The sequence below is a fragment of the Mytilus trossulus genome, chromosome 2, assembly GCF_036588685.1.
Source record: "Mytilus trossulus isolate FHL-02 chromosome 2, PNRI_Mtr1.1.1.hap1, whole genome shotgun sequence".
NCBI lineage: Eukaryota > Metazoa > Mollusca > Bivalvia > Mytilida > Mytilidae > Mytilus > Mytilus trossulus.
The window spans coordinates 86,501,269-86,515,853 of record NC_086374.1 but is presented as its reverse complement, the minus strand read 5'-3'; the positions used below and the strand labels follow the sequence as shown (position 1 = coordinate 86,515,853).

The window sequence follows — 14,585 nt, the reverse complement described above, 5'->3', positions numbered from 1 at the left end:
TTCCGAAATTGAATTACGGCTTCCAATTTCGACAACTGATTAAAGGCGGACCATTTATTACAGTAATCATTTATTTCTTTATTTTCGTTTTGCATCTTTTGATGTGGTATGCTTGCTTCTAAGTCCGAATTATGCGAAAGCCAGCAAGCCAACTATAGCTAGTTACCATTTGTCCTACCCAATTTATTATACAATTCTCGATTCATTCTTATAATAATATTATTCAAAATTCCGGCTTCAAGTTTCGACAACGTTTTTTTACAGTAATCTTTTATAAGTATATCGAATATATAACCAAAAATAATATCAGTCAGTATCATTAAGCAAAATGGATTGAGCTACAATTAATATTTTACTGTGGAGTAAAAACCGAATAAATAATCGATTAAGAAGACAAATCATGAAAACAAATCCCAATATGAACGAGACCGGGTGAGCCAACACGGTAAAAGTTTCGATTCATGGACAATTCACTTTGCAAATCCTCTCTCAGCCAAATATCCAGAGAAACAATCATGTTGTTGGTTTGTATAAGTCAAGCTTTTGTATAGTGAAAAGAAGATGTTTCTTTGTTGAAATGTGTTTTATTTTTATAACGATTAAGATTATGTCACAATGTTGACTGCTGAACCGTTTTGTTTTTTATTTAACCTATTATAATTACAAACCAACAAAGAAAAACGAAACATTATAATGAGTTTTACGACAAAGAGGAAAAAAATGAGGACCGAACATTCGGAAAGGGTTTGCCAGGTACTGCTACACCGATACTCTATTCCTAGGGTAGGTTCACTTGATGACAATATAAATCGTCATTTCTTACGCTTTGGACTTACAATGAAATCAATGTATTCATTATGAAAGGAAGATAACAAAACCGATATTTCTATGTATTATTCTCATTGTTTGATGGCGTTATTCCTTACTTATACTACATCTTCAATTTAACTCTGATGTATGGTTGTCAGAATAGCATTCATGCCACATCTCTTTATTTTTATGATATTGACTTTAAAAAAAACGTTCAGGTAATCACACAATAGTATCAAGTAGGATAAAGGTAAAAATTTAAAATTTCCTGGTTGTTTTACATCAATGTTGGGGAAATAGGTACATGAAAAATTCGTGGTATCAAATACAAATATCACTTGTTTGAAAAAGTTTTGAATTGTTTAATATAATGTGAAAAATTTCAATTCGTATAACATGATTTGTATATCGATTTTTCTCTTCAATTTGATAAATGAAGTTCTTGAAAATGAATGGAGTGGGCCCCCTCTGAGGCATGCAGTCAGTGGGCCCTCCATTTGAAAATTTCACTATCTGCCACTGACATCCACAGTGTTACTAAATAAAACAAAAGTTTCTTGCAAACGATCGTACCAGTAATCATTATCTTCACGTATTATAGCAACAATCCATTCTTTTTCAGAACTAGCATATGGTAAAATGTCATCTTCTGTATAAGTAAACACGTCAGTTTGGTTTTTTGATATTTTTATATGCCGAGTTAGAGATTCCGTCGGAAAACCATTCGTCTTTAATCGCCAAAAGATATTCTCCCAATGTTTGTCAAAGTTTTTGTCATCAAAATAATTAGTTAGTACAGTTAGGTCATTTTCACTGTGACCTCTATTAAGGTGGTACCTAACACTACAGGGAGATAACTCTGTAAAATCAGCTAAACGTTTTAATTACGTTGTGTTGTTAAGGGAAAATTAAGCTTTTCAAAGATCAAAATAAGTTTTTGTCAAACTGCTATATAACCAGTATAATTTTTCTGATAAAACGGTTGGTTCAAATTTTTTGAAATTTTTATATTTTTGTCAAAGGGTCAAAGTAAATACTTTGTCAAAATTTTAAGAAAATTAAACGAGCCAAATTAATTTTAGTTAAAGTGTTGGGTACCACCTTAAGTTTAGTCTTTGGATCGCATCGATCACGGTCTACCCCAACTCCTTTACACACATATACTTTAGCTCGTTTTTCTAGCTCAAAATCGCATCGATCACTTGCCACCATTTCTTTATCTAAGTGAATAATTCCCATGGCATAGTCCAATAATGGAAAAGCTAAGATGCTTTCTAAACCTTTTTCGAAATCGGCATTGCTTATTTTCCCTTCTAAAAAACATGATGTAAGAACCGAAATCTTTTCTTCAATAACTGTCAAAAGTTCGTATGGACATTTTTTAAGTTCCAATTCCAATGGTGATTTGTGTTGAACATGATAAAATATCTTCCAAAGAATATAAAAGAAATATATTTCGTACCAGTCTACTACAAGTTCATATGTGCAATTCCAATTCAATATACTTCCTCGATCTGTGAGCTGCTTCAGTTTTATCAGTATTTCACAGAAGCAATAGGTAATGTCATTTGAATTGCAGTCTTTAATGTGGTGTAAGAATACCGTTTTAATATGATAAGAAGTGGGAATCAACAATGAAGACGAAACAGTTTTATCAAATAGTCTTTTACTCAGATAGTTATGTCTAGTAGCTTTGTCACAAAATACTTTAAATGTTCTGTAGAGATCCCGGTGATGTCGAGTAGAGTTTCGAATGCAGGCCATTTCTTCAATACTTTGGGAGACTCTCCAACATTGTTCTTTGCAGTTGCTGTCACAATATGAACTTATGCTACATTCCGATATAGACATAAGATGAGTGCATGGCTTCGCAACAATAAAAGTTGTCACAGACATGTGAGTTGTCGCAAAGGCAGGCAAAAAGTCTATTTTGCCGACAATATTTTTCTGATTGTTTTTATTTATCCATATGAATAACGGATTAGCCTCGGTATGAGAATCAAGAAACTCCAAAGTACAGATACCAGAGTCAGTCTCCTTTTTAAAGCATCGATTTCCGTGTAATCGCTTTTTTACTGTTGAAAGCATCCCATTGTGAAATTCATAGTTAACTACTTTCCAAGGCCTTTCAAAAACATTCACTGCTTCAAGATCATCTGGTTCGTTCGATTGTGATGATTTAGTTCGTAAATCATTAAGGGTTAGTTCATTTAAGTACATCTTACTTTCGATTTTTGCATGTCCTGCACAAGTTGAAACTGTTTCCATGTCAACAGTTAACGGCTTGAGAATTGCGAGGATGTCAAATTCTAAGCAACTGAAATCTGTTAAAGATGTAGTAATAAGCTGACTTAGTGAATCCTTATCATCTTTCCATATCTGGTAGTTGTGTTTTCCCAACCAAATGGACGTCTGTTCCGACATACTTCCACAAAGAAAGATCTTTTCTATTTTTACACCACATTCTTCATTTTTATTAAACTCCGTCTTGAAATCTTCCAAACAATCCAGAATAGCCTCTGTAATATCCTTGATTTCTTGAAGCTCATAGTCTACAAAATAATTCAGTTTCATATACTCAAAGAAGCTCTCCATAGAGTTTTGAAAGGTTTAAAACTGATTAGGACATTTCAAGAACTTTTTTTAAGCGAAAAACGTTGACAATAGTATATCATTCACACTGTTTATTCTTGCAATCAAAAAAGAAAGTAGAACATTACTTCCGGTTCAATGTAGTTCATGCTGTCATATGTTAGTATTTATAGATAGATTAAAGATCGGCGCTGTTAAATACTATTTATGTTTAACTAATGTTTTATTGTTATGCCCACCCTACGATAGTACAGGGACATTATGTTTTCTGGTCTGTGTGTCCGCCCGTTCGTCCGTCTTTTCCGCTTCAGTTAAAGTTGTTGATCAAGGTAGTATTTGATGAAGCTGAGGTTCAATAAACTTGAAACTAAGAAGCTGAACACTTGTTGCTTATGATATGATCTTTCTAATTTTAAAGTCAACTTATTATTTTTTTGCCCAAATTACAGGATCCACTGAACATAGAACATGAAAGTGAAACTTGAAACTTAGCACATATGTTCCCTATATGGTATGATCTTCTTTCTAATTTTAATGCTAAATTAGATTTTTTACCCAATTTCAAGGTCCATTGAACATGGAAAATGATAGTGCGAGTGCAATCTAATTGAAATTAAATCTCTCACTCACTCATTTGTTATTGCTTGGACGCTGCCCACGCAGCGACCAAGCATTAAAAATAAGCGAGTGAGAGATTTAATTTTAATTAGATTGGTGCGAGAGGGGCATATTTTGAACACAATCTTGTTTCATATAAATTTTGATCTTAAAGTAATTATACGATGTACTATGAACATAAGAGTTACTAACCCTTTCAAGAATCCGGATGTTGTGAATGCTTTATCCTCTTTGCAGGACGAATATGTCGTTGTTCCAGCTGATAAAGCCTCGAATAATATTGTCTCCCTATGCATGATATGTAAAAACCATTATTTGCAATGTCTCACAGCAGAGCTTTGAATAAATAGAACAACTGGTAATCCAACATCATGTACATGCATATTCTTAAACATACTTCACCTAGGACGAAATTTTCTTTCTTTTGGTATCAGCTGAATTGTATAGGTTGTTCTTATATTGAACTGTTACACCACTGTCCGGCTAACATGTGTAAACCCGCCAAATTCTTTATGTATGAGCCTCTCCAAATTCAGGAGCCTGTAAGTCAGTGGTTGTCATTTGTTTTTCTGTTACATATTTGTCTTTCGTTCACATTCTGCACATAAAGAAGGCCGTTAGTTTTCACGTTTGAATTATTTTTACATTGTCATTTCGGGGCATTTTTTAGCTGACTATGCGGTTTGGACTTTGATCATTGTTGAAGTCCGTACGATGAACTATCATAGTTGTTAATTTCTGTGTCATTTTGGGTTTCTTGTGGAGAGTTTTCTTATTGACAATCATACCGCATCTTCTTTTTTATATTTATATAAGGCTTTGAAATAGACGAAAACAACATTGCTTTACTTATTATCGTCCTGATTATATAAACATATATATACGATTAAACAGAATAGATTTTAACTATGAAACACAAAGTATCGAAATCAAGCATTACAAAATGGTTAACAAACTTAAATCTCGTGTTGTTTTTCCTTTCAAATGCATGTTTTTTTTTCTTTTTTCTGCTATATTGATCTAAAAAGTAATATAAAAAATATTCTCAACTCCGAGGAAAATTCAAAACGGAAAGTCTAATCAAATAACAAAATCAAAGGATACAACACATCAAACGAATAGACAACAACTGTCATATTACTGACTTGGTACAGGCATTTTCAAATGTAGAAAATGGTGGATTGAACCTGGTTTTAAAGCGCTAAACCTCTCACGTGAATGACAGTCGCATCATAAAAAAATAATGTTTAAAACCAATACAAGCTTAAAAAAGAAAAGCGCATTTGTAAGTTTGGTTGCTCGTATAGCTCTTCAGAAGTTACGATTCGTGTGCATTCTTGATTTTTATAACATTGGCTTTAAGCGTGTCTGGTGAAGGTAAGCACAGAAAAACGCTTCAAACGAATATCATTAAAATCATTTTATAAAGTGTTATTTTCAAACAGCAACAAGAGATATGGTTGTGGTGAAATTTGGTATAGGTAACATAAAATATAATTGATCAACTGTCTGCTAAACAAATATTATCATATTATGTTGTAAGAATGGCTTTATATTAACTTTCACCTGCATGTTATTATTTTTAAGATGAAGTACAGAACACATGGCTACAGTTTGCTGTCCATGTACTTATTCTGTGTCATGGATGAATATCCCAAACCCTTTGTGTTCAACTGCACTCCCCAACCACACAGTTTGAATCGATACACTTACACAAAGGAAAGACATTGCGTACCATTAGACACAACCGTCAAACTTCTCATTTTACAAATAAACAAACCGATATTCATCCAAGAGCAGGGCGAGTTTGTTCTATCATGTTTTGTGACTTGAATTGAATCAACTAAGTGTCTTTTGTAGTCTTTCTTTATGTTATCTACATTTTGGTTAATCCGAATAAACTCATAAAAAATACCAGGATTAAAAGAAATATTTACGCAAGACGCGTGTTTCGTCTACATAGGACTCATCAGTGACGCTCGAATAAAAAAAATGTTTAAAAGGCTAAATAAAGTACGAAGTTAAAGAGCATCGAAGACCAAAAATTCCCAAATGTATTGCCAAATACATCTAAGGTAATCTATTCCTAAGGTAGAAAAGCCTTATTTGTTCAAAAAATTCAAAGTTTTAAAATGATAGTATGAACATATCAATGATAACGACTTTGTATAGTAAACAATCATTCCATGTCACTGAAGTAGGCCTTTTGTAGATTAAATAAAACCTGTTTTAATGACTGGCTAAAAATTAAAACAAAATTGAATTAATTGGGCTTTTAACATTGTGATTTAACGCATCTTGTCCGGGATTAAAGAGCTTTCTGCTACCCTCAACATGTTGAAATATGAAGGCTACTATCGCCACACCAAAAAAGTAAAAGTTGTTACATTTCTAATCCGTTTCTAAAAACAAAACATAAGAAATAGAATAATATAGATATAACTTTGTCAGTTATTTTCCAAGCTTTGTTCTTCTACTTTTGAATCTAAATTTACTAGTGTTTTGCGTTCATTTTATTTATTGAATTGAATGAAATGATGTTGATTATCAGCCACCATAAACTTCAACCTCAGCAAGATGAAAATAATCCCTCCATTCATTGACCATTGTTACAACAACCTTTTGTCCTTCAAGTAATGTCGGACATTTAACTTCCACCACTTCTCCTGCTTTGGCGGGAGCTACGAACGCATACGCACCACAAAGTTCTATTTGACCTGTACTCTTTTCGACATGCACTTCCAGTTTTTTTAGTCGATACGCTGTAATGTAAAATGATAGTAGTAGTTAAATTTCAAATTAGATATACCATATATACATATTTGCATAGATTTTCGGAAATTCGAAGAATTCAATGATTTCTTACGTACACGTATTGTACACGTTTTTAGCAAAATCACCGATCACCTTATCTTGAATCTTTGTTTAAATAGAATATAAATAAGAAGATGTGGTATGATTGCCAATGAGACAACACTCCACAAGAGACCAACATTTCACAGAAATTAATAACTATAGGTCACCGTACGGCCTTCAACAACGAGCAAAGCCCATGTCAATTCTGCTATAAAAACAAAAGGTATACTTGTAGTTGTATATAACTGAATTGGTGGTACCATCGGGAACAAAACTTACGCCAGAAACAACAAACGAAAAAACGGAATTGACGCGCTGATAACAACTTTGACAAACAATTTTATTTCGACGGCAGGGTTTCTGTTATCATTTTCAAAGTGAGACCCAAAACCATGGCATCCCGTAACTTGCGGATTTAAGAAGCCTTAGGTACAAAACCAGAATTTAAATGATACACAAAATTTTTAAAATCGGCATCTATTGTCGAAAATTTACATACAAAGTCAACAAATAGATTTGGTTATCTGGTATTATTATAGATCTTGTACTGTTCATCATTTATGCTGTTTTCAGTCATCTTTAAATGTAATATAAAATAGGTTTTTATAAAAATAACTTCAAAAAAAATCTCCTATAACTGTTTCTTTTGTGTCATTTGGTCCCTTGTGGAGAGTTGTATCATTTGCCATCATACCACATATTCTTTTAATATATATGATTAGAAATAAATAGACGGAAGTTTGGATCTTAATTTTGATTTACGTGTGTTCTATTTAAAGTCTCAATTTCGCAGTTCCAGAAGTATAAAAGAAAACATTTAACGCAGTAGAGGGTTGTAATAAAATTGAGAATAGAAATGGAGAAATAGCAAAGAGACAACAAACCGAACAAAAAGTGTAAGCACGCAAATGCTATTTCTTTTGTTTTTTAAATGTGTGTAGTTTACATTAATATATGTATTCATTAAACCATTGGAATTATAAAGTATCCGTTTACCCTCTCCTATTATAATCTCAGTATCCAGTTTTCTCAGTTTTTGACAACGCGATGGATGACTGATAACATGCCAAGCGGGAAAAATGTATATTGTTGGATCATATTAGTTGACCATTGGGTATTGGTATGGGTAATGTTGTTCAATCCGATGTTTTCTGTGTTATAACTGTTCATCATTTTACTTTCGATTTTGAGGTTTGTTTTTTTAAGTTTGGATCAATTATAGGCTTGTCACTTTAGATTCAGATTCAGATTCAGATTCAATAGTTTCTAAAGTCTCACCACATACAACATGATTAAAACAAGATACAATTATAAAATTAATTATACAGTAAACATAGTTAAAACAATTAAATACATGTATGTGCCATTCTGAAAAGAATTATGAGAGACTATTAAAATACAAATATACTTATTCATTTTATAAAATACTACAAATACAGTAGTTTATGATATAAAATACTGTTTCTCCTTGTTAAAATGTTATTGCAGGTTTTGGCAACAATATTACAAATATTGGTATTTTTAAACATATATATAAATTTTTCTTCATCAGACAAGTTTAAAAACATATCATTATGACACAATATATCAATAAAAAGAGCATGTCTTAGATCTTCATACAAGGGACAATTTAAAAGTACATGTTTTTCATCCTCTAAAATATGCACTACGTTTGCGCGCATTTGGGGATTAAAAAGTTTTACGTTTGCGCGCAGCTTTTGACTACAATTGCGCGCATACATTTTACAGGTAAAAATATCAATAAATATTAAATTAAATTATAAATGACTATATTTTTTTTAATTTTCATGATAAATGTGACTTTGAATTATTAATTTTGAAAATATTTGTTAATTTAAATAATATGTTGTTCATATAGAATTCTAAAACTAAGAATAAAGTGATCATGATAATCCTCGTTATAGCTGAAGGCATACATGTAACTTCATTCAGAAAAAGAAACACTTATTGAAAAAGACCAGAAGAGTTTGACCATGGCTATCTACCGAAAACGGAACAAGGAATACTAAAACTCTACCAAAGTCAAGAGATGACGTTCACAACACCATGGATGTCTTAGAATTGAAAACAAACATGTGCATATTTCTAGGATTTAGTGCGTGTGCATAATAAAACGGAGTTATACTGCTCGAAATCACACTTCCACCTCCTCGTTGGTGAACAGAGGACTTAGACTTACGAAACGGGTACATATACTTGTTAATGATTAAACAAATTAATAAATAGATAAGTATTATTACATGTATTTTACCTGAATTTACCTGTCAAAAAATGCGCGCAAATGTAATCAAAAGCTGCGCGCAAACGTAATGATTTTTGCGCGCAAATGTAATGGTAATGCGCGCAAACGTAATGCACCGTAAAATATGGCAGTTAAAACAGACTCTTTCGTCTAGATTTTTTCTTTCATATCGACCAGTTTCAATTTTTAATGGTGCTACACCACATCTAAACTTTGAAAAAGCACTACGATGGCGCTGTGGCATTTTTTGTAGCAAATATTGCTCAGTGTTATAAGTATGTTTAAAAAGTTTATATGTTCTCAATTTACAACCGGTACTATATGAAAAAATTCTGGTACACCAGTCTTTTTTATATTTATCAAACATTTTCTCTTCTAACTGAGATATACAATAACTATCAAGAAAATTTTCATTTATTTTACAATATCTTTCAAAATCAAATGATTTCAACATCTCCATAACTTTGCAGCACCAATTCTTTAATTTACAACTACCTTTCATCACTGACCATTTAAAAACTTTATAATTAATTCTATTATTGTCCATTTTTGTACATTTGGACCAGTGTCTTAAAAAAATATTTGTCCACTGTTTAACACATGGTGGTTTCCAGCCCATGTCACCTGACACAGCATCGTTTAGATCATAGACATCTAGTTTCATGAAGTTTCTTTTGTTAATTTTATTTAGATGTGATTGATAAACATCGTTCTTTATTATATCAAAGATTTCTTAAAATATACAATGTATTGATGGATCAATCACGTTATAACATCAGCATCATTTAAATTTCAGTGTGTATACAATAATGTACGTTATTCGTGTGTATTCCCTGAGTAGTTAACTAATTGAGGGGTCAGTAATAACACCTTTAAAAATGCAATCTAACATTTTGACATTGATATTGATATTTTGAAGTTCAATACAAATGAAATATCCTCAGAAATTGTAAACATGTAAGACGTTTCATCCAACAAAGACGAATGCAATTGCGATTAGCTGGGAGAAGTTAATTAAAAAGTGAATCGGGCAACTAAAACAAATTAAGGATGCATTAAGGGGTCAGATTATCAATTCAAAATCCCTAACTATTTAACCACATTTTTTATTTTTTACATCTTTTTTTAACATTTCACCTAAAGATTAACATCATAGAAACCAGGTTTATTCTGAATTGTACATGTATATATGGAAATGTTTAACAACCTTGCCTGGCTTTTCAGCCCTCGCACGGTCGGCATTGTACATGTATCACCTTTCTACATGCCATTATTTTAACCTACCTTTAAAGTCTTATAAGAAAGAACTGACCTTCGGAACCCAAGTAATGCTGTAAATTTTGGATTATATTTTTAACAGCCAGATTTAACTACTTTAGTTTAAACATACACATTATTTTTAAAGAGTATACCCTATTGATGCGTACTTATTCAGAAAGAGTATGAGTGCCAATAGCTTTTATAATATACATTACACGTACTTACCAAGCCAGAACATTGTATTAGTGAGTACTACTTTATGAATGTTATGGACTCTCCCAAGATCTACCCACCACCTAGGCCTGTGTTCAGACAGTGTGTGAAACATGTTATTTTCACTTATGATTCCATCAACACCAGCATCAGAGTTACAGTAGTAATCAGAACTACATTGATATGAGGAACTTTGTCCAGTTGTCTTACGATGTGATAATATAATCCCTTCACCTAAATATAGAAATAGCATTTAAAATGACATATTCTATCAACAAAGACATTTTGACTGGTATACAAATATTTCCACCATAAACAAACCCAGTTTAAAAAAATATACAACACGACATCGCTTCTGTGTAATCTTAAGAATTTTAAGCTCATATTCCTTGTGTATGCCACATTCATATTATTAGGGGGCATTCTGTTTGCGGTCTGTGTGCAATATTAGATTGAAAAAACGGTTGATTTGTATGTAGTTAAGTAGTTTGATATCATGTTAATTTTTATGTGAACGGTTTTAACATAAATGCAAAATAAGGGTATTGGAGTAAGGTGTACGACGGTCACACAATTCTTGTCAACCTTTTTTTACAATGTTTTATGAGATGTGTCTGATAATGATTGAAAATAATAAGTAATACCACAGATAAACAAGATTTTCCATGTCCCTGTTCTCAAACAGACAGCGAACGGTCTACCATGAATGTTACGCCCTTCATCACACCGGTACATCATTCCGTATCCAAGGTCTCTAGATATTCCAAATGGTTCCTTTGATGTTGCATTCGAAACATCAGGATTTCCAGAACAATCTAAACACCAACAAACGAAAAATTATAATTCATAGTCAGCGTATATATTACGTGCGTGTAGCGAACAGGCATACGCTTGACAAACACTAGAGCTAGTAAGTGTTTTTATGCTATTTAAAAAAAGTCCTGGGGTTATAATGTTCGTCGTGCTTATATCTTTGCATTTTGATGTACTTCAACCTTGTGCAAATAAACTCATCATAGATATCAGGACTAATTTTTTATACGCCAGACCCGCGTTTCGTCTACAAAAGACTCATCAGTGACGCACGCGCGTTTAACGATTACTTGGCGTTTCTCTAGCGTGCACCTAACGTATGCGGACTGGGTAATTTTTTTCTGTACGTCGGTTGCACGTCGGTCTACACGCCAATGGGTAAAGCCGTCATAATATGATATAAGTTATCAAAGGTACCAGGCTTATAATTTTATACACCAGATGCGCGTTTCATCTGGTGATGACTTATCAGTGAATCTCAAATAAAATTGTTAGATAGAATAACAAGTAAAAGGTTGAAATGCATTGATAACCCACAATTCAAAACAGTTGTGCCAAATACGTCCACGGTTATATATGCCTGGGATACGAATTTCCTTAGTATTTCAAATGAAAATGTTTCGGTGTATAAATTCTGATTAAATACAAAATAAACATGCAATATTGAAAAGTAAAACGTTCATTACAGCACATGCCAATACTCCCGGTTTAAGACAGAGTTTACACAGTGACATGTTCGTCCGTCTGTCCCGCTTCGAGTTTTTAGTCAAGGTAGTTTTTGATGAAGCTGAAGTCTAAGAAACTTAACACTTAGTACACATGTTGCTTATGATTTGATCTTTCTAATTTTAAAGCCAAAGTAGACGTTGGCTCCAATTTCACGGTCAACTGAACATAGAAAATGAAAGAGCGAGTTTCAGGTTAAAGTTTTTGGCCAAGGTAGTTTTTGATGAAGAAGAAGTTTAATCATCTTGAAACTTAGAACACTTGTTCACTGTGGTACGATCTTTTTAATTTTCATGCCAAATTATATAATTTACCAAATTGCATTGTCCATTGAACATGGAAAATGATAGTGCGAGTGCGTGATCCGTGTACTTTGGACACATTCTTGTTTCCTTATACTATTTTATTTATAATTGATTAAATCAAATTTGTTGATTTTTTTTTGTTTTTTTTTTAACATTATTATTATTATTTTCATTCCATTCATTACAATACTGAAGCACGTCTCTAGGCGCGGAAACTTCAGCTGTGTTGAAGACCAATAGGCGGCCTTATGCTGTTTTATCACTCTTTTTGGTCGGGTTATTGTCTCTTTGACACGGTCCCCATTTTCAATTTCAATTTTGAATTTGATATATTTGACTATCATAAGTTTTTTTACTTACATACTAGCTCACATGAAACTGAAGTTAGGTTTGGAACACATTTGTATCCATATTCACATTTATGTGCAGCACATTTCCCGGCTAATTTCTAGAGAAAAATGCATTCAAAGTTAACATAACATCTATTTAGTGGGTTTTTTTTAAATATACATATATACATATGTAAAAAGGTACATGTAGGGCGATCTTCTTCTGCAACCAGACAATTATAAGTTTACTTATAAGTTAAAAGTGATATACAATTTATTTAATTACATGTAATTTGTTACTTGTATATATAAAATATGTGTGTGCCACTGTAATAAATATAAGCAGTGGTATATATTCCGGTGTGCAAACGTCATAAATAGATTGAGGAAAACAAATCTAGGTTACACACTAAGACCGAGAAAAACACATCAACTATAAGTAGAAAACAAAGGAACAGAAGAAACACTGAAGTGCAACAAGATCAAACGCAAACATACATGTACATAGAAACGAACTATTTGAACAACTGCCATATGGCAATGCCTGAATAGCTACAGGACATTTTCAGAACAAAATGGTGGATTAGTTAGTTCGTGGCTAATAAGATTCTAGTATCACAGTAACAACCCTGTTTTTTTTACTTTAGAATTAAAAATCAAGAGGCAACAAACATTGTATATGATTTGGTTGTTTGTAGTTGCTGCTAAAACAAGCTTCTGTTAAGAGAACATGTACTTGAAATTTATAAACTGCATTTATGATAATTTTGTCTTCGTAGACATATTCCATTTCTAAGTTATGTGGACACAAGTTTTATTATTTTACTGAGATAATTCCGTTAACAACTATGACATTTTAATATCAGGTTTCGGCTTTTAAATAAATCAACAGTTTGACATAGATTCAATTCTGTATATAAAAGTCAGTTTAAATAATAGCTTCAAGTGTTTTCAAAATTAACGATTTGATAATGTAAAAGTTATGCAAACCATAAAAAAAACAATTCAAATTGTTGACACCACTAACTTCCGGCATTTACTTTATATTTTGATGTTTTGTAAAATAAATGCTGAATCGGAAACAATTTTCTGACAAACTATGAAATCATGATTTTTTTAACTGTGTCAGGGCAGTCTTGCTAGTTTTGCCGACCTCTATACCGACCCTGGTACTACTCTACAATCAAACACCAAAGCATTTTCGAGAGATTTTTTTTGTACTTGAAAATATGTAGCTTACTTTTGACCAGGTGGAAATGTTTGAAAACAGACATCCATCTTCCTGGATAAGATTCTCATTTGCTTTTGGATCACCATTGATATCACACAATTTCCAGTTACGTCTGTATCCAATGTTAGTACAGTTTGCTGTTCTCATACATTCTTTGAGGCAAGTGAGAAAACTTGCTCTTTGTAAACGTCGAAGTGTAACATCCCTGTGGCACCGTCCATAAATTATTTCTCCGGGTTCCGACATTGGTGGATATTTACATCGAACGTTATCGTCGTCACACACATCAACCGTCGAAAAGGACAACACTGAAACGGTATCTAATAAAATGATGAACGAGTGTACAACTTCCATGTATTTCATTGGAAACTTATTTCAGTCTGATGTAAAAAGTAAAATCACAAAAATACTGAACTCAGAGGAAAATCAATTTGGAAAGTCCATAATCACATGGCAAAATCATGAAATCAAAATGATTTGAAAAACTTCGAATAAAACATGTTTTGTGTACCCTTATTGGCAATAGAAGAGCATTATGTAAAAGACATCCTGTTCCCAAGTTTATTCGA

At 32.5% G+C, this 14,585-nt stretch overlaps 2 protein-coding genes across 2 annotated transcripts; both read right to left on the bottom strand.

Annotated features, from left to right (window-relative positions):
• Positions 1 to 617: 617 nt before the first annotated feature.
• Positions 618 to 3,495, bottom strand: LOC134708228 (uncharacterized). Its single transcript, XM_063568609.1, has 2 exons — positions 1,918 to 3,495; positions 618 to 1,640 (listed from the first exon to the last, which is right to left on the bottom strand). The coding sequence occupies exons 1-2, from the start codon at positions 3,403 to 3,405 to the stop codon at positions 1,320 to 1,322; spliced, it is 1,809 nt and encodes a 602-aa protein (XP_063424679.1). The 5' UTR covers positions 3,406 to 3,495; the 3' UTR covers positions 618 to 1,319.
• Positions 3,496 to 5,847: 2,352 nt separating this feature from the next.
• LOC134705481 (uncharacterized) lies at positions 5,848 to 14,375 on the bottom strand. The gene is made up of 5 exons (XM_063564203.1): positions 14,026 to 14,375; positions 12,817 to 12,904; positions 11,257 to 11,427; positions 10,625 to 10,846; positions 5,848 to 6,782 (listed from the first exon to the last, which is right to left on the bottom strand). Exons 1-5 carry the CDS (start codon positions 14,368 to 14,370, stop codon positions 6,568 to 6,570), a joined length of 1,041 nt encoding a protein of 346 aa, XP_063420273.1. The 5' UTR covers positions 14,371 to 14,375; the 3' UTR covers positions 5,848 to 6,567.
• Positions 14,376 to 14,585: the final 210 nt, after the last annotated feature.